Source organism: Benincasa hispida, chromosome 1 (genome assembly GCF_027475165.1).
Source record: "Benincasa hispida cultivar pf3 chromosome 1, pf3_genome.v1.1, whole genome shotgun sequence".
Lineage (NCBI taxonomy): Eukaryota > Viridiplantae > Streptophyta > Magnoliopsida > Cucurbitales > Cucurbitaceae > Benincasa > Benincasa hispida.
The window spans coordinates 63190041-63215860 of record NC_143478.1 but is presented as its reverse complement, the minus strand read 5'-3'; the positions used below and the strand labels follow the sequence as shown (position 1 = coordinate 63215860).

Below are 25820 nucleotides of genomic sequence, written 5' to 3'. Positions count from 1 at the left end.
TCTAGCCTAATCATGTTACTAATTAATTTTTTATTAACATGACAGAGTCTAGCATGCCAAACATTCATAAAACACAACATATATACAGAAGATTTCATTTGATTAAGGAACAAATTTAATTTGACATTCCCTCAGTTGCATATCTCTTCCCTACGAATACATTATTTTTGGTAAGGGTATATAAATATGCCCTATGGTTTGAGTAAATCCGACTTTTTTGAGGAGATAACCCGAGACCAAATTCTTTCTTATCTCCGGAGTGTGCAGGAAGTTCTTCAACGTGAAGGTCTTTCTAGAGGTAAACTTTAGCTTCACTTCGCCAGTTCCAGCAACTTTCGTAGAGTGGATCCCCCAACAGAATATTATTATCCTTAGTTTCAGTATAGGTTTTAAAGAGATTAAGGCCATGACAGACATGGCGCGTAGTGCCAGCGTCTGTCCACCACCCTTCAGAACCACCGATCACATTTACTTTTGTGATAATGGCAACTAACGGTTCTTCTGTCAGGTTCGCTTGATCAGTAAGACGACACTTATTCGTATAGTTTCTAGCCATATGTCCAGATTTATTACAATTAAAGCAAAGAAAATACCCTTCAGAACCACCGATCACATTTACTTTTGTGATAATGGAAACTAACGATTCTTCTATCAGGTTCGCTTGATCAACAAGACGACACTTATTCATATAGTTTCTAGCCATATGTCCAGGTTTATTACAATTAAAGCAAAGGAACTGTATTGTTTCTCTTGAAGGGGGTTTCGGCTTTTTTCGTTGGTACTGGTTGCTGAAACCATAGTTCTGGCCTTTTCTCTTTGTCCTCTTTGAATTTTTATCAGGTTTTATCACGGTAAAGGCAGACTCTCAAGTATGGTGTTCACCTCTTCCCTTTGATCCTGCTTTCGGGCTTCCTCCTCAATCCTTAGTTGAGTGATAAGACTCTCCAAGGAAAACTCATTGGTCTTATACCTCAACTTGTTCTTAAAGTCCTTCCACAAAGGGGGCAATTTATCAATAATTACAGCAACTTGAAATTGTTCGTCTAGAGACATACCTTCAGTAATTAACTCAGGGGCTATCTTCTGCAGTTCATGGGATTGCCTCCATAGATTTATCATTCGTCATCTAGAACTTAAGGTAACAGTTGACAACATATTTCTTTGACCTAACCTTCTCAGTGTCGTACTTCTTTTACAGGGTGTCTTGGACTTCCTTTCTAGTCTTCATTGTATTGTAGTAGTCAACAGATCATCAGTCAAACCATTTAGTATAAAATTCTTACATAAAAAATCTCTCTCCTCTCAGTCAGCAGCTTCTTTTATCTGTTGTTCAGTTGGATCTTCTATCGGGACAATTAGCTTATCCATGGTACAAGCGTTGGTAACCTTTTTTACAGTAAGAAAAAATAACATCTTCTACTTCCACCGTTTGAAGTTTTCTCCTACAAACTGGAATGGACAGTTGAGGTCTAACATAATGTCATTGTTGCTTGTGAGGGCCATTACAGAATTGGCAGATGGGTAACATTTTAAAATTGTTGTAAACAGGAACCCTCAGGCAATGAACATGACATCAGCAAACGGTCAAGAATGGGTGGTTAGTCAAAGAATGGAACCTGCAAAACAAAAGCTCATTACAGGTTGAGTCACGGATCTCACTCTCTTTAAGACGTTTCACGACTATGCCCAAGTGTGCACGCAGACCAAAAATACTGCCACGTCGTCCCTAGGATAAAACAACTCAAAAAAGAGAAGTCGATCGAAAATGCACCATTACTGACCAGTACACACACCTTCAGACTGGATTGCTCGAAAAATGGAAAAATCAGAAGAGAGGGAGTGATTGAGAGTGTTGTGGTTTGATCTGAAATGTTTAGAGGGTTGCGCCTTTTATAAGGCTCAAAACCCAAATGGCGAAGAGGGAAGTGCGACCAGCCACCAAACGTACGCGCAGAACAATGCAGGCGATGCGACAACGGTAGGAGACCAACTCCACCATACCCATATTAGTCTATCTTCTCACTCCCTCTAAAACATGGATACCTCTTGGGATCCAAACCCAAGGTCTAATTTGGAAGTATAAAAAGGAGTGTGCATTCCCCAACTTAACCAATGTGGGATTCTCAAAAGCCAACTTTCTTTTAAAACATAGTTTTCACCAATATTTGCTCAAGATGTGGTTCCTGTAGATCCATTTATTTCCTTAAAGGGAAGATTTGACATTCCTTCTCCGAATGTATTTTCTCCCTTTTCATATATGTTCTATGATGTATTTAAGGATTGTAACCTAGATTGCTAAGGCTGGCAATTTTGTGAAAGTGATTTATGTTTGTTGGCAATCGTGTGTAAATCTCGGAGAGATAGTTTCTTCTATGTTCTTCAAGGAGAAGGTTGTGTGTCTATTGCCTGAATGTTCTCATATAAAGAATAAAGTTCAAGCAAATAGTGAAGTTGCAAGAGGTCACCAAATCTAGGGGAAACCTAGGTTCATCTAGTAATGTGATCTTCACTTAAAAACAAGAAAGATAAACAATACGTTGAGAATGAGTCTCTCACTTAGAGAGAGCCTAAGTGTCTGTCCACTAATGTACCAGTTCTTAGAAGGAGCCTAAGTAATATAGAGAGAAAGTAATATAGAGAGGATATCTCATGCTTAGGAAGAGCCTAAGTGTTAGTTTGAGAGTAGAACTAGATGTGTGCCACTGTTATTGTTAGAATCAACAAATAAGTACAACATTGTAATTGCTTTATTGTACACTAATGAATAATCTTTCTTTGGCACATTGTCCCCAGATGTAGGTGGTATGCACCGAACTGGGTTAACAATTCTTGTGTTCGATATGTTTGTATTATTCTTTTTTTACTATGGTATATTAATAAGTGTTGCAATATTTTATTTTATATCTTCATCATGCATAGAATTACCTTTGTGTCTTCTTTCATATTCCTCTTAGAATGCTTGAATTTAAGCTCACCACTTCATTGAATCGTTTTAATGTGAGATCGATACTTTTTAACTGTTTCAAAACCACTCTTAAACGTATTAGTATATTGAGCTTGTTCACACGAGGTTTCCGGAGAAACGTGTTTCGTGGAGTTGAACTTAAGTTGGTGTTGATGTTAGAGTTGATTTGATGCAATGTGGTTCGATCTCTAATATTTGATCCTTTGATTCTCTCTCAGTTGGGTGAATATGCTTGACTTGGAGAAGAAAAGCATCGAACGTTCTTGAAGTAGAAGTCTTGGAAACTTGGAGTAGAAGTCTTGGAAGAGTATTTGTGTCTTCAAAAGTCTTCTGCCTTATAAGAGTGCAGCTTCAGAAGTCTTGAAAGCTTGAAGTAGAAGTCTTGGAAGAGTATTTGTGTTTTCAAAGGTCTTCTGCCTTATAGGAATGCAGCTTCAGGAGTCTTGAAAGCTTGAAGTAGAAGTCTTGGAAGAGTATTTGTGCATTCAAAGGTCTCCTACCTTATAGGAGTGCAGCTTTAGGAGTCTTGGAAGCTTCAGGAGTCTTCAGGAGTCCTCTGCTTGTTAGTGAATTCTCTCTGGGTCTTCTGAGTGTAGAAAATGTTGCCCTTACAAATGAAGAGAACTTCTCTATTTATAGAGTTCTTAGGTGGGCTTCGTGGGCTTGGTTGGTCCATGGGCCTGACCTTTGGGCCTAATTAGTTGGTTTTGGGCTTGATCTGGAATTCGAGTCCAATTCAACTTTTTTGTAGTTTAGACTTTAAGCCTAAATAATAATATCAAATTGAATTTGATCTCATCTGATTCATCCGCGTGATGTCATCGAAACTTGTCTTCAATTTAATTCGGGACATGTGTCAACTTCTAATTGGACCCAAAGTCAATTATTTAGAAATTCGTCGTTAATTTAACAAACGACGTGGTGACTTGTGATTGGTCCAAAATTTCCCATTCAACAAATGCCCAATTTTCGAGATTTATGCACGTATATGGGTGAAAAAATCTCGAAAAAATGTAATTTGAGATCAAAGTATGATTTTTGAATCTTTTAATTTGGTGCATCATTATGATCAAAATATGAGAATTTAGCTCAAATTTTGATTTGAAATCTTGTTCGTTTAACACACTTTCGCTAAGTAAACTTTAATTTGAACTAAAGTAGGATTTATGATCCACTTTAATTGCAAAATTAATTTAACTTAATTTGAATTCGGAATAGAATTTGAGGTGAAATTGAATCTTGAACAATTTTGGTTTGAGATAAAAATTTGGGATATGCTCAATTTTACTTGGAATTGAGTATAGAAACTAAGGTTGATTTAATTTTGAGATAAAATTTGGAATATAGCCAAATTTTGACTCAGCATTTTATTCATAACTCAATATCAAGGTTAACCATTCGAATATTGATAAAATTTGGGATATGGCCAAATTTTAATTTGGGACGGATTTGACATTTATCTTACCCGATTTGGATGGCTTGAATTTAGAATAAAAATTTGGATTAGAAGCTTTAGACTGAGATTTAGAATAACAGTTGATTTTAATTCCAATTTGAATGGAATATGAATTTGAAATTAAATGGAAGAGATTTTGGAGAGCCAACGTATTGGAAGACAGGCCTACTAGTGAGATCAGGCCATTACCAGCAATACCAAGCCATTATCAGCGAGATCAGGCCATTATCAGTGATACCAAGCCATTATCAACGATATCAGGCCATTGCCAGTGATACCAAACCATTACCAACGAGATCAGGCCATTACCAGCGATACCAAGCCATTATTAGCGAGATCAGGCCATTACTAGTGATACCAAGCCATTACTAGCGAGATCAACGAGAGCATTTCGAGCGAGATTGTGGGAGAGAGCGACACCAGTGAGAGCGAGATTTTGGAGAGAGCGAGATCATGGGAGAGAGCGAGAGTGGAGAGAGCGAGATTGTGAGCGAGAAAGTGGGAGAGAGCGAGAGTGGAGCGAGCGAGATTTTGGAGAGCGACACTGGAGAGAGCGAGATCGTGGGAGAGAGCGAGATCAGCGAGAGCATTTCGAGCGAGATTGTGGGAGAGAGCGATAACTGCGAAAGGATTTCGAGCGAAATTCTCCCTTTTTATTATTATTAATTTTTTTATTAATAATTTTTTTCTTTTTTTTTATCTCAGGCAACCGTCTATTTTGTGGCTAGCGATACCAGCCTTAGCAAGATTTCCTTCTCCATACTGTTGGCTTATGCCAGATTCTCTCAAGTCTTAAGCTCAAAACTCCTCACCGTTGAATCTGGGGATTCAAAACTCCACTATGACCCCTAATTCAGGCAGTCTCCAATCGAGCATGATCTTTTTTTGTTGACTCTTAACTAATTTTAGAAAGAATCGGAGTTCCACAACAAAATAAACAGTATTCAGTTCAAGTAACCCGTGATTTTATCAGATTTCAACTGAGTAGTAGAAAAAAATCCCATCGAACTTAGCTATATAAATATTGGCAGGACGCATACTCTTCTTCATCTTGTAGTGTGATCTCTTTCATTCTTACGTCTTTTGCAGTTTGAATTGTGATTCTCTTTCGATCTTATGTTATTTACATCCTTTGTCAATCGAACTCGGATTGCAAATCAGTCTTGAATTGCAGTAGGAAGCTGTAAATGAGGAGAATGGAGAAAGAAGATGGGGAATTGGGGCTTCCCTTCCTTTTTTGTTTTCATATATATATTTTTTCTTTTTTTTCTTTTTTTTTTTTTTTTTGCTCTTTTTTTTTTTTTATTATTATTATTTTTTTTTTTTTACTAATTTGTCCCCCTACTATTTTTTTTTGTAGGAGTTATGGTGCAACCAAAGGAGCACAACAAAATAATTTTTTTTTTTTTAATCTCATCAACCCGTCTTTGGTGCGTTCATGTATCCTGATCGTCATGGGAGGGGCACCGCAAAGGCTTACAACTCTCCCATTCGATCACCCTAGGTGGATCCCTACTTTATAGCACAGTTCGTACATTCTGATCATCATGGGAGGGGCCCCGCAAAGGCTTACAACTCTCCCATTCGATCACCCTAGGGAGAATCATGGAAAGGTCTATCTTGTAGCGCCGCTCGTGTATCTTGATTGTCATGGGAGGGGCCCCACAAAGGCTTACAACTCTCCCATTCGATCAACCTTAGGAGGATCTCGGAAAGGTCTACCTTGTAGCGCTGCACTGTATCCTGATCGTCATGGGAAGGGTCCCACAAAGGCATACAACTCTCCCATTCGATCACCCTAGGAAGGATCCTCGAAAGGTTTACCTTGTTATGTTACTCCTTGATCAAAATTTGAAGATAAGGGAAATATTCCATTGAGTATTTGAAGATGCGGCGGATATGCCATCAAACCTTGAAGATGAGAAGAATGTGCCATGATTTTGAACGGAGTCAGGTTGGCTAGAGTCGATCTCGCGTACAAGGCGGAGCCAGACGGACTAGAGTTTTCCTCGCATATGAGGTAGAGCTAGGTAAACCAAACTTGATCTCGTATATGAGGTGGAACCACACCCACATTTTTGGAGAGGAAGCGAAGCTACACCAATTTTGGAGAAGGGGTGAAGTTGTACCAATATTTTGGAGAGGAAACGAAACCACACCACGACTTTGAAGATGGAATGAAGCCGCGTCATCCAGTTTGGAGATGAAGTGAAAACGTGTCATCAGTTCGGAGATGAAACGAAGCCACGCCACGACTTTGGAGATGAAGCGAAGTCGCGCCAACATTTTGGAGAGAAAATGAAACCGCACCACAAAACTTTGGAGATAAAGCGAAACTACGTCATGATTTTGTAGACCGAGTCATTGAAGATGGAGCCGAGCCATACACACCAACCTTAAACTTGAAGATGGAGAAGCATCGACGGGACCTTCATATTTGAGTTTGACAAAGCATCGGAAAATCCTCTGCATTTGAGTTAGATGAAGCATCGATGAATCTTCACATTGAGCTCGACTTCGCGACTTTGAGCGTGAAGATGGAGCATCGATGGAACCTCTAAACTTGAAGTTGGAGGAGCATATAAGTTTACTTTTAAAGAGGAAGCGAAGCGCATTCCACGTGTGTGTCTTTTATTTACTGTACTGGCTTCTTACAAGGGATGAACATCTTCAACCCATTGTGTTACCCCCAATAAGGATGAACATCTTCAATCTGAAGTGTCATTCTTTGACGGGGATGATCAGCATCAATCTTGTAATATTATACTTAGGTGGTTGTGGTACCTCTTCTGATGGACTAAACTTAAATTTCTTTAAGTTTTTTTCGTACCTTTAAAGAAAGGGATCGAATCATGACGTAGTTCAAGTTGTTTTTTTAATTGGATTGAACTTAAAGTTTTTTTCAAGCTGCCTACATACCCTTCTTAATGATAGGGATCAAGTCATAATATAGTTCGAAGAGAATTTTTTTTCTTTTTATGCGCGACTGAACTTAAATTTCTTTAAGTTGCATACATACCTTTTATAATGAAAGGGATCAAGTCGTAACGTAATTCATACAATTTTTTTTTTTGGTGCCGTTCACATTTTAAGCTCATGCGGGTTAGAAGCATCATGCAATTTAGGCTCTTGCGGTGAGGAGCTTCTTCATTTAAACTTTAGAAGCTCTTATTTCATCATGGTTTTGATTATCCTCTTCATTTTTAGGATTCGTCAAGATGATGAGTTTTAACTTCACTATCAAGGAACCTTCTGTACTTATGTCAACAGAAAATTTCCTCTTCATGCGTGAAGGGACACGACTGTGAATCTTTTCGTCGTTGTTTTCTTCATGGAATGACGTTGGATTCAAGATTTTCTTCCTTCCTTTACGTTGATCGCTTGTTGTCTTGAGACGATCAAAAGAAGATAATGAAGGTTGATCTTTCTTTGATTTGGATATACTTAGCCTTTTGAAGGATGAAGTTCGAGCAAAAGTAGTCATTGGACATTGGTTTTCTTCTCCTATCATGGCCATACTCAATCTTTGAAAGATTGAAGATCGAGCACTTGAAGGCTTAATACGATCGAAGACAGAAGTTCTTTGCTTCATTTCCTCTGAGTCGTTGACTTCTTCGAGAGTTATATGATTGTTGTCAACTTCCACTATACCGATAGTATGACATGCAATAACTTCTAATACTTTCTCTGGATGATTATTGAGAAAGCTTATTGGGAGAAATTCTGCCGAAGTTGCCGACCGTCAGAATTGAGGAAAGTTCTTATCTTCTTTCTTAGTAGACTTAGGCTTCCGTGTCATCTTTTTGTCTTTCTTTTTATGAGTCTTGTTTCTTCTTCTATAGCTTCGATAGGAATGCAAGTCTTTTTGGGTGGAGTTTGGTTGTCTTTTCACTACTATCCACCCTTCGTTGTCATCTTTAACAAGCTCATCTTTCTTTTCGAAATTTGCTGTTTGAATCTCTTGCTGGAACCAAACGACTATAGGCTCGAAGGCTCCAAATTTGATCAGTCTTTGTCTTTGAGCATTGGACACAGACAATATTGGGACACTTGAAGTTGTTGCTACGGTAGCGTGATTTGTCTGAGCTATTTCATCCAAATCTAACTCAATCTTCTTTTCATGAGCATACTTCAGAATTCGTTCCTTCAACACGAAGCACCTTTCAACTGGGTGACTAACGATCCGATGATACTTGCAGTAGTTAGGATCATCTATTTTTCCTGCTTGTTCTGGCCACTTGCATTCCGACAGTTGAATAAGTTGCTTCTCTAGCAGTTGCTCCAACATATCTGCCACATCAGAGTTAGGAAATGGATAAACTTTCTCTTGTCGTTCTTTAAGAGTTAGACGACGCTTCTCGCCCTCATTGTGCCTTCTTTCAAATTTTTTTTGTTTTCCTTTGGAGAAAAATTTTAACGGGGTCACATGAACGACCATAGATTCTTTTGTGGCACTACCCACGATCTTTTCAGTGCCCTTGGCATCATTTTTGTATTTTCTCCCTTCAGAGACTAGGAAATCTTTAGTTCCCTTATTGGCAATGCTCAGCTCCATATCATGAGCGCGTGTTGCCAGTTCCTCAAACATACGAGGTTTTATCCCTTGTAGGATGTAGAGAAGCTCCCAGTGCATGCCTTGAGTGCACATCTCCACTGCAGATAATTCAGTAAGTCTATCTTTGCAATCCAGACTTAAAGCTCTCCATCGGTTGATGTAATCGATGACTATCTCTCCTTTCCACTGTTTGGTATTTGTCAGCTCCATCATGCTAACAATACGCCTTGTACTGTAGAAGCGGTTCAGGAACTCCCTTTCTAGTTGTTCCCAACTGTCAATCACTTCTGGCTCCAAATCAGTATACCAATCGAAAGCATTTCCTTTCAAGGTACGAACGAACTGCTTGACTAGCTGGTCTCCTCTGGTTCCTACATTTTCACAGGTTTCAATGAAGTGTGCAACATGTTGTTTTGGATTGCCCTTTCCATTGAACTATTGGAACTTTGGAGGTTGATACCCAGCTGACATTCTAAGGTTGTCGATTCTCTTGGTGATGGCTTGTAGTACATAAAGGAGCTTTGCAACAGTCCTTCGTACTGAGCTCTTATGGAGTTTGTGATCATATCCTGGAGCTGTTGAATTGACAGGGAGGCAACAGAGGTGGATTGTGGTGGCTAACTTTCCTGCAAGACAGTCTTTCCTTTGTTATTGGCTTTTGTAGCTGGGGATTGACTTGAATCAGCAGTATCTCGAGCTTGTAACTGATCTCTTAAAGCAACGATTTTATGATCTCGCTCCTCTACAGCCTTCATTAGGAGATTTATCTTTACCTCCATCTCTTCCATGGTCGAATCAGTCGTTACGTCAGTCATCATGATAGACACTACATCAAAATGTGATTCTTTCTCTGATAGATCAGTAACAGAAGTATAGTTTTCAAACAAGGGATTTTCTCTTATGACGATTCCACCTTTAGGAAATTCCATCAGCTGGCCCCAGATTTCCTCCGTGATGACAGAGCTTATGTAAGTGTTGCTTGCGATGGTAGCTTTGGATGCAACTTTCTTTGGTGCCATTTGTAGGTTTATTGACTTGGATGACGAGAGAGAGATGAGAGGTAGAGATGTCCTACTGGGCATGCCAATTTGTTCACACGAGGTTTCCAGAGAAACGTGTTTCGTGGAGTTGAACTTAAGTTGGTGTTGATGTTGGAGTTGATTTGATGCGATGTGGTTCGATCTCTAATATTTGATCATCTGATTCACTCTCAGTTGGGTGAATATGCTTGACTTGGAGAAGGAAAGCACCAAACGTTCTTGAAGTAAAAGTCTTGGAAGCTTGGAGTAGAAGTCTTGGAAGAGTATTTATGTCTTCAAAGGTCTTCTGCCTTATAGGAGTACAGCTTCAGGAGTCTTGGAAGCTTGAAGTAGAAGTCTTGGATGAGTATTTATGTCTTTAAAGGTCTCCTGCCTTATAGGAGTGCAGCTTCAGGAGTCTTGGAAGCTTCAGGAGTCCTCTGCTTGTTAGCTAATTCTCTCTGAGTCTTCTGAGTGTAGAAAATGTTGCCCTTACAAATGAAGAGAACTTCTCTATTTATAGAGTTCTCAAGTGGACTTCGTGGGCTTGGTTGGTCCATGGGCCTGACCCTTGGGCCCAATTAGTTGGTTTTGGGTCTGATCTGGAATTCGGGTCCAATTCAACTTTTTTGTAGTTTGGCCTTTAAGCCTAAATAATAATATCAAATTGAATTTGATCTCATCTGATTCATCCGCGTGACGTCATCGAAACTTGTCTTCAATTCAATTCGAGACATGTTCAACTTCTAATTGGGCCCAAAGTCAATAATTTAGAAATTCGTCGTTAATTTAGCAAACGACGTGGTGACTTGTGATTGGTCTAAAATTTCTCATTCAACAGAGCTATTAAGTGCTACAAAATCTAATTTATAGAATTTTTGGAAGTCAACCATTGGAAACTTGCCATCTGTAAATTCAAGATTGTTACTCGAGTTTAAAGTATAGGGGAAGTTAGATATGAAGCAATAAGAAAGGCAAAATAGTGGATGAAAAAACAAAAGAATACATATAGTAGCAACTAATTTGTCAAAAGAAAACTCATGATATATATGGGATATGGGCGAAGGATGAAACTATGGTTGAATCAAATAAATTGTTTTTCTACATTAAAAATCGATTCCCGAGATCTCTTCTTTTTTACGCAAAGATGGCACAATTCAACCACTAAAATTTTGTACTTATCATGATCTTTTTGGAATACTTTCTGGTTTGAGCATGTCTTTTTCAAAAAAAAAAATGAAAAAATTTTTATATCTTACAATTTTAAAAAAAGAATTATCATAAATAAAAATTGGTTGGGTTGCACAGTGTTTAAAAGTGATTATATTAATTAAGAATATTTTTTTCATTACATATCTTTGTAGATTTTCAATTAATCGAGTCATGACTTTCTTTTAAAATAGCTTTTATTTTAATCCGATGTTTTTTATGTGCTTTTTATTTATTAAAATGGTTTGTTAGTTGTTAGGATAGAAACAAAATGGACAAGTAAGAAAAGCGTAAATAGTAAAAAATGACACAAAAATTTATATAACAGAGTAAATAGAATATATATAAATGGAATTCACTAGCAAATTAATTACATCTCAACCAGAAACAATACATTCAATGTCACTAAAAAAAAAAAAAAAATCTCCCAATTTCTAAAACAACCATTGGGAGATATATCACTTTGAGAGAGAATCTCTCTCGACTATGTAACGGTAGCATCGGGAGTTATTGATAACTCTCAATGCCATATATAAGTTGTCAGAAGTTGTTACGAACTCCCGACGGGTACAAAGTATGCATCGGGAGTTGACCAAATCATAGTTCCCACCAACCAAAATCCCAACGTCTTCATTATTGCATCGGGAGATTGGTCCAAACTCCCGACTGATAGACAATAGGCGTCAGGAGTTCGAGAGATGGGTAGGAAAGCAGAAGCCAACACTAACCAAACTCCCAACGATTTAAATAATCTATCGGGAGTTTGGTCGGAACTTCTGACGGCTCACAATAGCCATTGTTCATCGTCCATTCCATTTGTTTGTTCGTCCATCCATCACGTCCCTTGAGAGGTAGATTCTCTTTTTGCTCTTTCTTTTTCTTTTTCTTTTTTTCTTTTGAAAATTTTTCATGGTTTTGTGTTAAATTAGGGAAGAATTTACATTTGCATCAATCGATTCCACATTTTCCAACCGATTTTTCTCTTTCTCATTCTTTTTCTTTTCTTTTCTTTTCTTTTCTTTTTTTTTTTTTTTTTTTTTTTTTGAAATTTCTCATCGCTTTATGTTGAATTAGGGACGAATTTGTGAAGGCCACTTAAGATTATTAGAAAAGGTGAAATAATTATTGACTTTTATTTTGGATTTTCTCATCGTTTTTTTTTTTACTGTGGCTTCCTTGTGAATGACTAGTTTTTAAGATTTCTCTTATATTAGGTATAGCCAAATTGAGTATGTGTCGTATAATTTGTCAATAAAGGGTATAAATTAAGGAAACAAGTTGTTGCACATTGAAGGAATAATGTCCAAAAGGAATTAATTCTTTTTGTGGTTGTTAACATACACTACATCTTAATTTTGGCACATTTTACAACTTGTGTTCCAAATTATTGTTCAATGTTGTGTGGGGTTCAATTTTTCTGTTAGTTTTCTATTGTTTGACCGTGATTTCCTATTATTGTGTTGTTTGAGAGTGACTTATTCTTTATAAGATTGAAGCTGGCTATTTTTATACATAGTGAATGTTAGATCTTTAGATTATAATGCAAAGATAAAATTTAGGTACTTAAAGAATCAACAAAGTCTATGGAATTTTAGTCCTGAAATTACGTGGGTTATTCATTAATCCAAATTGGTACCATGTTCTCTTGTTGCATTGGTTGACTTCAAGTCTTTTTCAGCATAATTTTAGCTTTATCATTCACACATCGGGATATATTAGACATGAATCCAATCGAATTATACTAATGTTCCAAATGAATTTGTAGAATTGGCTAAGAGTCAATTGTTGGTAAGTTTATAAGTTTGTTCTTTTAGATTGTCATAAACATTATAGGTAAATTATTCTTTAGTTCTTTTGTAGTCTTATTTCGTGCTTAATTTTGTCAAACCAAGCACTTAATAATTTTATTGAACATCAAATGCAAAACTTGTTCAAAGAATTCGGAACAAATTTACGCAGACATTATAGGAGTTCTAATAACCCTTAGCAAGCACGTGCCAACCCGCCTAACCGACATAAAAATAGATTAGAAGATTGGCATTTTTTGTGTAACTATTTTCAGAGTGAAGAATTTCATTAATTGAAGACGTCTATCATTTACGTGATTTACTATTATGGAATATCTTCTTCTTTTTTTCTTTTTTTTTTATTTGAATGTAGGAAATTTCGAAGACGAATAAGAGGAATTAAGAGAAATTACTATTCGACCACGTAGGCAGGTTGAAGTCCTTCCTACAAATTCAATCTAAGCTACAGGAAAAACAAGGTCGAGAAGTGGGATGTATTGACCTATTTAGTGAAATACACTTTAAAAGTTGCAAGTTTGTGAATCAGGCAGCTGAGGATGCACATATAATCAATTTGTTTTATTTTTGTTTTGTTTTTAATTTGTAAGTTCAATCACTCGTACTTACGCAACTTAATTAATATGTGCCGAAACAAATGTTAGAATTACAATTCAACCCCACTCTAGAAGGTTTCCAACCACTAACAGTGGATGAAATTTATGAGACGGTTTTAGGTAGATGACCTGATCACATAAAAGGCCTACGTTATGGTCTTAAACTTTAGTCAATGAGGGGTAGCAACTCATCGAGTTCATCATCTACTCAATAAATGCATGATAGGAAGGTAAGGGAACTAAAAACCAATGTTGAACAGTCTCAATCGAAGACTAAGGAACTTGAGGACATTCAAACACAAATGAGTGAGGATCATGTAAGATAGATGGAATAAATGAAAAAATTGATTGAAGATATGATAAGATCACAGAGAGAAAGGCCATCGAATTAGGTATGGTTACTTCATTATCTAACTGGCTAATATGTTGCTATCCTGCAGTTATGGTAACAAAGTAGTAATGTTTTACTAGTAGTTTTATGATAATTAATTGTTGGCTATTTTACAGTTATGGTAGCCAAACAACTGGATTTTCATGTGTTCTTTTGTGGAGTTTTTGTATGTTTGTGGAGTTTTTGTGTGTGTTTGTGGAGGTTTAAAGTTGAGAACATGTAGTCTTGGAAGTTTGTTGCTATCTTACAGTTATGGCAGCAAAGTAGTTATGTCGTAGCTATATGATAATGACTTATTGTCTATCTTGTAGTTATGATAGCCAAACAACTGGATTTTCATGTGTTGTTTTGTGGAGTTTTTGTGTGTTTGTGGAGTTTTTGTATGTTTGTGGAGTTTTTGTGTATGTTTGTGGAGGTTTATGAAGTTTGAATATTATATAGAGTGGGTTGAGATTAGTTATCTTTCTTTTGGTATTCAACTTGTGGTTTTTGGGTGTTTGTGGAGGTTTAAGGTTGAAAACATGTAGCATTGGAAGTGTGTTGACTAACTTTGTTTTGTAGGATTATAGGATTCATCTTATGATTTTTGTTTGTTTGTTGAAACTTATAAATTATGAATGTTGTGTGGAGTGGTAAAAGATTAGTTTTCAAATGAGGGTTTAAGTGTTCTTTGTATATTTAATCTTGATATATATAATAATGTCCTTTAATTAATATAATTGTAGGTAAATTAATGCTTTGGAGATGTTGTTTGTAGATGTTGGAGATGCCGTTTGGACATGTCATCACACTTTCTTCTATATATTAGTCAAGACATATTTATTTTGTAGACCATTTTGTCAACTTTTCTCTCTTTTGTGTAATAAAAAATACTGTTGACTTTGTTTGTGTTTTATTCCTTATGTGAATATCTTTGATTTACTTAATAATATTCTAAATTTTAAGTTATTTAGATCGAAATTAAAAAATTAAAAATGAAAAAAAAATAAACAGCATGCTAGTGCACTATCTCCCAATGCAGCCATCTGGAATTCTTCAATATCTCAATGGTTGGTAAGCCATCAGGAGTTCGATTTAGAGACTCAATTTCTGAATCAAACTTCCGACGACTGGTATATTGAAGAACTCTCGACGACAGGTAAATGTTTCTGAATCAAACTCCTAACAGCTTACCTACCATCGAGAGTTCCATGAACTCTCCATGATGTTTATACATCCATCGGGAGTTCGTAACTACCAATGTGGTATATGAATCGTCAATAGATATACTAACTCTTGATGGTATATGTTTTCTGCGTTGGGAGATGTTTTCCCAACGGGTATATTCCGACCAAACTCCCGATGATTCTTTTGGTGTCGGGAATTGATCTCCCGATGCATTTTTTTTTTTTTACCATTTTTCACAATTTCAAATGTCAATAAATGAGTGTTTTTTTGTAGTGTATATAGTATTCAAACTCGAACTAAAGTCAGATAATGTAACAAGGCTTAAATATGAAAATAATGAAAGACTTAAAAGAACTTCAAAATCTTCGGAGACTTAAAATGTAGTCGAGGCACGCTTCTGGTAAGCGGTATCCTAAAGATAATTATTTGCTCTCCACGGGCTACAAGCAGACAACAATGATCGTCTCAACAGAGTACAATACCTAATTTCAATAGGACTGCAACTTCAAACTACTTGGATCTGGCAAAACTCTTGGATACTTGCTCTCAACTCAATTCAAGAACAAAAGAAGGAAAGAAAGAAATAAGAGAACTCTTCAATTTGGAATGGGATATTATAAATGAAGAATCAAGTTGTTATTTATAGGTTGGAAACTTAGTAGTTCTCTAAAGTACAAAATAAAATCAAATAAAAACAAAAATTGAAACATTTGTCAATTTTAACTAAATTGAGTTCTTACTTGTCAAAAATCAAACGTAATTCATTTAAACTGAAGAAACTATAAAATTAACTTTCATAGATGTTAATTTTATACATAAAACAACATTTTAATTTGAAGTTTCAATCCAATTTGAAAGTTTCTAAAAAATGAATTTAATCTACACAATTAAATCCAATTTTATGTTTCATATTCAATTTTTCACTTTTTTTTCACTATATATGTATCCAACATTATATGTTCACTATCAATGTGTTAGTTACATTCACGGGTAGAAGGAGATAACAATTTTATTATTTGAGAAGAATACAAGAAAACACAAATACTGAAGTGTCAATGGAATTAGAGGGTTTATATATGACATCCTTCTAAAACCTTGCCCAACATTGTAAATTACATATAATCTGTGTACAATTTAGGTGCCAAGCGAGAGTGCTCATTCAAAGCTCTCCATATAATAGATTTAAGGCATTCCAATATTAGTAATAAAAAACACTTATGATAGTCTAAAATCATTTAAGAATCTATACTAAACACATTTTAAATTATTAATTTATCCAATGTGTTTATAGAAAAATTGATTTCCTTTAAAAAAAATTATATTTTTTAGTACAATAAAAGTAAGAGATAGACTTGAACTATAGACCACTTGATTGTTAATCCGTATTATATGTTAATTGAGTTATGTTCATTTTTTACTCAATATTTGTTGAATATGGACGCTATGCATTTGCAGATGTTGAGTGTCCATAAGGAGAGTTTCCTTTTGAAAAGAAGAGAGGGGAAAATTTCCTAGAGGGTAAGAATAGTGGGTTGTGACAATGATAACTTGATAAGTATAAGTATATGCTTGAATTCAGGTAAAAAGACACCCCCAAAATTTTGCCCTCTTTTTTTTGGGCTGAATTCAATTTGGAAAATGAAAATAAAAAATTATACAATTTTTTGCCATCATTATTCTCCATTTCCCACCTCCACTACACCCATAATTGTTACATGTGATATATTTTTTTTCCTTTTTTGAATAAAAAATTGTTTGAAATAGGGTGATTAAAAAGACCAACCCATGATTGCCACGTCATAATTTGCTAAAGCCACTCAAGGGCATTTTGGTCTTTTAATGTTTGATATTTCCCACCGTCCTTACATGCCTCCGCCCTTTGATTTGGATATCTATAAGGTCATTCCAATTTTGGTCGGCTGTTGATTTCTCCCACGTCTAACGAAACCACGTGCCCCTACTTTGCTTCTCTAATTTTATTTCTATCGTCTAAATTGAAGTCAAAATTTCAACATTGATGCAATACAACAATTTTATATTTATTATATACGATGTTACAACCATTTTAAGAATATCAATGATAAACACAAAAAAAACAAAAATTCAGAATAGAATACAAGATTTGATCATTCAATTTGATGCAATACAATCTATGTCTGGAGGGTATTGTGCTTGTGGAAAGATATTTTCACTAATATAAAGTCAAGCTACTTATTTGTAAATAAGTGATCATTACACTGGAACTCGAATAGCCTAACTTAGAGAACGATCACTTAAGTTCCCCTTAAGTATGAGATTCTCTCTCAATAAAGCTTAGGCTCCCCTAAGCGTGAGATCCTCTCACCTTCAATGTACTTGGCCTCCCTTTAAATATAAGAATTATTAGTGAATGATCATTTAGACTCCCCTTAAACGTGAGACTCCTTCTTAATGAACCTTAGGCTCCCTCTAAGTATGAGAGACTCTCTCATCAAGATTTTTATCTTTCCACCTTCAAATGAAGACCACTCCACTTGATGAACTTAGGTTCCCCCTAAATTTGAGAATCTCTTCTCAATTTGTAGTAGAATGATTCAACAATGTTTAGAGTATCACACTTCCACAATCCAAGGATTGACACAATCGTGACTTACGGCATACACACAAAACTAACGACTCAATAATTCTTCAAAACGGCTACATTAATATGAGAACCATATATATCCTCTTAAATATGCACAACGGAAAGAAGGAAACAACTCTAAAACAAAATCTGCACATTCCGAAAAAAGGAAATAAACTTGTGGGAATAAACACAAGAATTTTCCAAATAAGAAAAAAATATTCTACATAATCAACCATATATGGAACAATAGGTTGTACGAAAAATGCAAGGACATCCTGAAGGACAATCCAAGGTACAAGATGAAAAATGTTATAGGGTACAACTACCACAACATTCTTAAAAAAATTGCCAACACTAAAATTCTAACGGACGATATAATAAGATTTTGAAAAAAGGCATATTGTTAGTTTTGGTATTCAATATTTTGATCTTTGAATTTTCAAACTCGATATTTTAACCTGTAAAGATTAGAATAATTTTATTTTTACTCTATCATTAACATATTTTTAAGGACTATTTGACCCACCAACTTTTCAAATTGGTGTAAACAACTCAAATTCAATGATAAACACGATTAAAGTTCGTACATTCATCAAGTAATTTCATCTTTATATTTTTTATGCTTTCACATTTACCGAGTTGCTCAATCTTTACCTCTATCCATATTTTTCACATTTATCAAGTAACTTTATTTCTCTGATTTAATTTACTTTTCATAATTAATCTAACAACTTCATCTTACAACTTTACACCCCAAACACAAATTTACTAACTCCAACATATCAACTCTATATCTATTCATTCTCTCTAGTGGCCCAACACAACTCTCGTCAAGTTCCTTAGTTATTCTTTTTGTTTTGTTACATAGAGCTAAACTGAAAATTTTTTAAATGGAGTTAGTAGTTGGGTTTATAATCGCCAACTGTTAGCGGCAGTAGAAACACTTGGGTCATTGAAAAAGAGAAAACATGTTAATGTTGTCATTGATTATGGAGGAGGCCGATTGTCCTCACCGGAGAAGGCGACATCACTTGGCGGAAGAAGGAAGCGAGAGGGTTTGGAGAGATGGGAAGAAGAGAGGAGAGAGAGGGAAAAGAACGAAGAGAAATAATAGTTATAATAATTTTTACTTTTTTTTCACACTTTAAAAATACAAAATTAGTAATTGTAGCCATGTAAACTTAAAAATAACAACAATAATAAATATAATTGTTTAATTAGCCTATATCACAGAAAGTTAACCATGCCAATGTCAAAATCACTATAGGTTAACACTTTTGTATTTATTCTTCCTTTCCAGTATTATTAATATCTTTCTTTTTAGTATTTTTTTTTTTAGTATTATTGAATCAAACAATTTGGTACTTTCAATATTCTCATCTGCATACTAATAATCTAACATGTTTTCAGAAGAGTTTTAGTAAAGTGATTGTTGGAATATTATGGAAAATAAGACTATATACACATGTTTAGATAATTTTGGACCAAAAGATTATAATCAACCTCAAGCAATAATAGAAGCAATAAAGTCAAGAAGATAGCAAGTTTCACGCCAAAAAGGACAACTTATAACTAAAATGGGCCTAGAAGAGGGAGTTGGAAGGCTACGTGCTCAACCACGTCCAATGTCGAGCCTGAACCTAACAAAATACCTAATGAGACATGCTTCGCATATGCCCCGGCCCAAAATATCAAACAAGGCACGCCTCTCACACGTCCCAACCAAGCAAGTTAAAGGATAACCCGAACGTAACCCTAAAATTCTCTTGCTAAGGACCTAGGCCAATTATAACTATCAATACATTATTGATGGTTTCAAGGCGAAGTAAATAAATTCTATTACTCAAACTCTCTACTTGTTATACATATGAACTTTCTGACTTAAGCATCAAAGCTTATGTGCCAAGCGCCACATTGGTGTGCAGATCTTTTTATTTTATAAGTCATATTTTTCTTTGAATTACAAATTTACAGTTATTGTCACGTGAATGTTAGGTACAGTTATTGTCACATAAATGTTAGGTACATTTTTTTTTGTCCAATTTTTGACATCAATATATACACACACATACATGATAAGTTGTTTCATGAAAGGAAAGGGTTGGTTTTCTGAAGTTGTAAAGTTAAAAATAATATGGTTCACGCAAATTAGTTAAATTAGCATAAACACGACAATAATGGACATATATTCTATATATTTCAACTAGTTGATGAATAATATTTAACAGTTAAACTCAAATATCCCATTCTTTTTCAAAAGGAAAAATATAAAATAAAAGGAAATTCTACCCCTAATCCTAGTTTGGACAAAAAGAAAAAAATGGTTGATCTACTTGCCAATAGATTTTAAAATATGGTTTTTCTTAATACCTTGTTTGGTAACTTTTTTTTTTGTTTTATTTTTTAAAATTAATCTTTGTTATCTACTTTTTACTAATGGTTTAAAAAAATCAAATCAATTTTTGAGAAATTAAAAAAAAAAAAAAAAAGTAGCTTTCAAAAAGTTGTTTCTGTTTTTTGAATTTGGCTTAGAATTAAACCATTGTACTTAAGAAAGATGCAAATCATTGTAAGAAATGTTGATGAAATAGGCTTAATTTTCAAAAACAAAGATAAAAATCAAATGGTTACTAAACAAGACCTAAATTAATTATTAAAATTTTTTAGAAGAGAATCAATTTATACCCCTAAATTTTGAATTATAAGTATCAATTACTATTTTTTGCAAAAAGAAATATAATAATAAATGTATAGATTTAAATTCTAGATTTTTGTAAGTTAGTAGATATTTTAAGAGTTGTCCCAAGCAAGGTATAAAGCCCATGGACGATCCCAAGTTGAAGGAAACTGGAAAGTGGCATGGAGAAACGTGCATCCAAAAAGGAAAAAGTCAAAACCTCGGGTTTTAAATTGATCGGTCGAGCAGGTGAATATATATTAATCGGGAAATAATCAAGTCGTCATCGATCTAGTTGTTGGGTTATATGTCCTAAAACTCGCAGTTTGTCATGTTAACATATTCTATTATCAATAAAGATATCATTGACGTTTATTCAATAAAACTATTATTAAATATGTGAATTACACTTGTAAAACCTAAATCCACTAAACTAAAAATCTCTGGCTATTATATGAATACATGAACTTTATGTGGAGACATAAGAGTGGATCAAGTTCAGTAAATCGCCAAAATGGTCTATAGTATACGAATAAGGTTGGGTACCTTATTCTGGTAATACTATCGGATGCGGTTCACTCTGTAGTTGTTACAATTTGTTTAAAGTGCTATATAAACGAAGTGATCCTGATTCGTTCATGTATTGACATGATGAGTGAGAGAATAGTCGGGAAGACTCTCGTGGTGGTCTACGAACCGTTCGTGAGGAGATTGAAGCTGATTTGGAGAAGATTCAAAGACTACAAAGGTTGTATTCTTTTCCCCTTTTACTTATTTTGTTGCATGTCTACTTATCTTTGTAATTGACCAAATTAGAGTACTTTAGATCCATTTTTCTTCCGTTACGCATGTGTTCGTTCCATCACTAGTACCTTGCAGCCTCGATGTCGCAAACTACTCTGACATTGACAGAGTTACACATAACCACAAGCATGTGTGAGAGGAAGAGGATTATAAATAGACTCATCTGACGACCCTACAGGGAAGAGTTAGTACTCTCCAAAGGAGAGCTCGATCTTACTTTTGTGTGCTTGACAGGACTATACATTTTTTGTACTAACTTAGGCATCAAAGTGTGATAGGCTCAGCTCCATAGTAGTACAAGAAATTTTCATGCAAATCAACTCATAAAGTGGGACCATACCAAGAGAACGGGCTGGCATACAAGCCATAAGAGGCACGCGACGACTATGATAGCATGCAACTTCCCACGCCAACAAATTTCATTTAATGTGAGCTTAAAATAATCTAAATAAAGTTATTCTTCCATCATCAAAGTGAGTATAACTCAATTGACATAAAATTTGTACTATCAACCTCAAGATTAGAATTTTGATTCTCCCCTTCTACGTGTTATAATAATAATAATAATATTCTTCAATCAAATTCTATGGAGGTAGCAAGAAAAGTTATCAAATAATCTTTTCTAAGTAAATAGAGAAAGAAAATGGAAGACAAGAAAATGAAGAACCCTCCAATTAAATTAAATTTTTGAGAAACTCTAAGACACAAAACTTATACTAGCTATCATTTACCATGCATGTATATATTACATAATTATACGTAAAATAACCAAAATGTTCTTTTAGCTGTGGGTGTATCAAGTACATAAAGAAAAAATAGGGAACAATGGTAAATATAGCAATCAGATTTAAAGTACTAGTAGATATAACATAACGTAAAAATATTACAAATATGATAAAATTTACATAATCTATTGGTGATAAATCATATCGTTGGTAGGAATTTATTATTGATAAATCATATCAATGGTAAGAATCAATCACTGATAGACTTTATTATATTTACATTTTTTTAAATATTCTAATACACTTTATTATTATCTCTAAAAATACTATTTAGTGCCATTACCCAAAAAATAAGGTAACAAAATTGAGAAAATTTAAAGTAAAAACTAAAAACCACGGAGAGGTTTAACTAACTGTAACCCCACGGGAGAACAAATTTGTTGGATGAAGACATTCTCGTTGGAAGGTTAGCATCTTCTTTCTTCTTTTATTTCTTACGAAATTTAAATGAGTTGTTCATCCCATCTACCTTGAGATCTCTTACCCTTAATATAGGGATCTTAGTCTTGATTTAAAGATATAAATTTAGAGAAATTACACTTAGATGTGTTTATAATACATTTTCAAGTATTTAATTTAAAAAATAAATTATATTGAAAAAAAAAATAGAATGTGTGACAAACACTCAAAATAGCTTTTGAAGTTTATTTTCAACATTTTTTGTTAAATATGTTTAAATAAAAATGAATTTTTAAAAAAATATTTTTTCCACAAGTTAATCCAAATATACACATTTTTAAATATATTTATGTAATACTAAGGGTATAAATGTAAATGTGATGAACTCTACTCACATCCCACTTCTCTCCTAACCTAGGAATCTAAACCATGTCTTGTTTTAAAATAATAATAATGTATTATTTTTTCTCTTAAAATCTTACGTTATTTTTGCAAAATCATTATCAATTTAGTTATTTTTTATTACTATATTTTCTAGTCTATAACATATAACATCACAATTTTCCAAAAATTCATAATGAGGAGACGTTTGATGAAACCAAACGGCCCAAAAGTTTCAATCTGAGATGAAAATCACGTCACAATGAAGAATTTTGATTTTGGAAAAATGTCACAATAAGGATTTTTGTTCATGAAAAAAACGTCATAAATAATAAGGAAGTTAATTTATACGTTACATTGTACATGTCTCCCCGCCTCCTCCTTCATAATGTTTTCGCTTTGCAACGGCCACCAACGCCGTTTCAAACTCACCCAAAACCCTCTAATTATTTTATTTTAAATAACGCTCCAATTAAATATTGTATTATTATTGTGTTACGTCTATTATTCTTCTACAATAAAATAAGTTACGTTATAAAATAGAAATACCATTTACAAACCCAAAACTCTTTAAAATATACTGCCGTTAATGTCATTTAATCTAAAATCTTAATTAATCAAAGAAATTAAAATTTAGAAATACATAATAATCTTTTCTCTAGACAGTTACGTACGTACGTACATCGCTACAAACCTACGGCGAACAGAGGGGGCAAAAAATGTACACTAACTCGGGTTAATTGAACCGGCTCGACAAATCCGGTTCTTTGCCTAAACTTTACTCTTCTCTTCCTCCTCTATTCATCGCCCGCCTCAAACTACGGCAACCTTTTCTTTTTCTTTTCTTTTTTTCCCTCTGGGGTATGCTAACTCTCTCCTACGGTCAAAAACTCGGCCGGGGCGGCGACTTCTTTTTTCCGGCGCATTTCGAGAACTTTCCGGTGGTGGTTGGAGTGCAATTCGCTGGAGAAAGTTGGACTGCAGGCGGGCCGGTATTCGGGTAAAAGTCGACCCGATTTGAACCGGACGCCACAAGCGTTGCAGAGAGTTTTTGCTCCGAGGGGGCCGGTTCTCCACTGGGGAGTTTTCTGGACTCCGCAATGGCTGCACCGCCGAGGCTGCTGGACTCCGGTGGTGGTTCTGGACTTTTCCGACGGAGACTTTTTCCTTCGTTTCTTCGAGACTGGAATTTCTGGTTCGAAACGGTCGGGAATGATGAACCAAGGACTCGCCGGCGAGGACGAGGAGGACGACGTTGTGGAACAGGAGGATGATTCGGTCAACGACGGTGAACCAAGGCACCAAACTCGACCGCTGGGTCTCGTCCGTTTGCTTCTAGCCTTAACCGGAATTGGGGTCTTGAAACAGGGCTCCGGCGGCGAAACGGAACAATCGGTCTCCAGTTGTTCCTCTACGACGGCGGCTTCCTTAGACGATTTCATCAGGGAAGAAACTCCAGGAGAGGGAAACGGAGCGGAAAATCCAGAGAAAGAATCCTCAACAAAATGGGACAGCCATTCGAGGTCCGCTAAATCATCCGCCTGTTAAAATTAGTACAACCTCCATCAATGGAACAAAAAACCAAAAAAGAAAAAAACCCACATCTCTGTCTCTTCAAAAAAAAAAAAAAAAAAGAAAAAGAAAAAGAAAAAGTACCGGAACGGTAAGTTCGCTGGATGGTAAAGAAGGAAGATCGGAAACACTGGAGTGGTGATGAATTTCTTGAGGAGAAACAAAATTGGAAAGGGAAACAGAGGGCTTATCATGGTCGTGGTGATCAGGGGTTTGGTCTTGAAGAAATTCATCATGATCAGACAAATCCAAGAGTTGATCAACGAAAAAATCATCGGAGGAGACAACATTCTGGGGATTAAAACAGGCATTATCATGAAAACAGAGTTGGGGGCTTAATTCAACACATTCCATGGTCCTGTGGAGAGAGAAAACAGAAGAAAATGAAATGAGAAATTGGCATTAAAAGAAGAAGAAGAATGGAGAAAAAAAATGGCATATCCCAAGAAATGTACCTGAAAACTGGGGGGGAAGGGGAAGGGAAAAAGGATAAGAGAGAGTAGTTGTTGCAGAGAAGAGGATGAAAAAGAGAGAGAGAAGGAAGTAAAAAAGAAAGGGTTTGTTTGGGGAACAAAAATGGATGGTGAGTTCGGTAAAGCATTGAATGAGGCCTCAAAGCGTCCGTGTCCCCATACTAAAACTCCTTCCCTCTCTCTCCCTATATTTACTTCTAACTTTTACGTTTCAACCTCTCATTCTATTCTACATTTTTCTAACTTTACTAATATTTTCTTTGTGTTTTTTGCACTTTTACTCCCTTTTAAGTCCTTTTTTTTTTTTTTACTTGTTTTTAAATTTATTACTCAAATATTTGAATATTCTCGTCTTTTGGAGAGACGAGGTCCGTCAAATTTATTTTTTAAAAATAAAATTACACATTCAAGATGAGGAATGCAAAACTAAACATAAATTAACCATGTGCCAGGGTTGGGTGGTTGTCAACACTCCTGAAAAAGAGGAATGCTTGTTAATCTCAACTAGAATTTACTACTATGATTAATGTCTGAATTTTATGAAATTGTTAGAGATATGGATGAAATGTTGATGTTGATGGTTATTTATGAAAATAAAATTATAAAAAAATGAAATTAAAGTACAAATAAACATTTTACCATTTTTAAATGAGACAAAATGTTTATTATTTACATTATATTTATATTCGTAACATTTTGTTGATTCTTTTTATGTTTTATTAATATTTTTATACTATATCGAAGAATATCAATTCAACGCTTAAATTGGTGTTGAATTTATGAATATGTGAAAATGTATAAATCTTAGTATAGTTAAGAAGTAACTTATGTTCATCTTAAAACTCCAACGTTGGAATTTTTACTTCAACAAAAAAATGGCTAGTCTTTATCCTTCGTATTAGTAGGACCTTGTTGTATAAGAGAAAGACGGAGGGACAAGTTTTTCTATAAGTTTTTTTTT

At 35.0% G+C, this 25820-nt stretch overlaps 1 protein-coding gene and 1 pseudogene across 1 annotated transcript; both read right to left on the bottom strand.

The window, feature by feature from the left end:
* Positions 1-292: 292 nt before the first annotated feature.
* LOC150038614 (uncharacterized) lies at positions 293-9995 on the bottom strand (annotated as a pseudogene).
* A 13388-nt stretch (positions 9996-23383) lies between these two features.
* On the bottom strand, positions 23384-25056 carry LOC120069179 (GATA transcription factor 5-like). The gene is made up of 3 exons (XM_039020854.2): positions 24842-25056; positions 24471-24744; positions 23384-24355 (listed from the first exon to the last, which is right to left on the bottom strand). The coding sequence occupies exons 1-3, from the start codon at positions 24985-24987 to the stop codon at positions 23681-23683; spliced, it is 1095 nt and encodes a 364-aa protein (XP_038876782.1). The 5' UTR covers positions 24988-25056; the 3' UTR covers positions 23384-23680.
* Positions 25057-25820: the final 764 nt, after the last annotated feature.

Excerpts from the sequence above, each read along its gene's own strand:
- LOC120069179 (XM_039020854.2), bottom strand. The coding sequence starts at position 24,987 with ATGCTTTACCGAACTCACCATCCATTTTTGTTCCCCAAACAAACCCTT. Across the intron at positions 24,745-24,841 it reads CCTTCCCCCCCAGTTTTCAG|GACCATGGAATGTGTTGAAT; the intron begins GTACATTTCTTG and ends CTCTCTCCACAG. Across the intron at positions 24,356-24,470 it reads CCAGCGAACTTACCGTTCCG|GCGGATGATTTAGCGGACCT; the intron begins GTACTTTTTCTT and ends TAATTTTAACAG.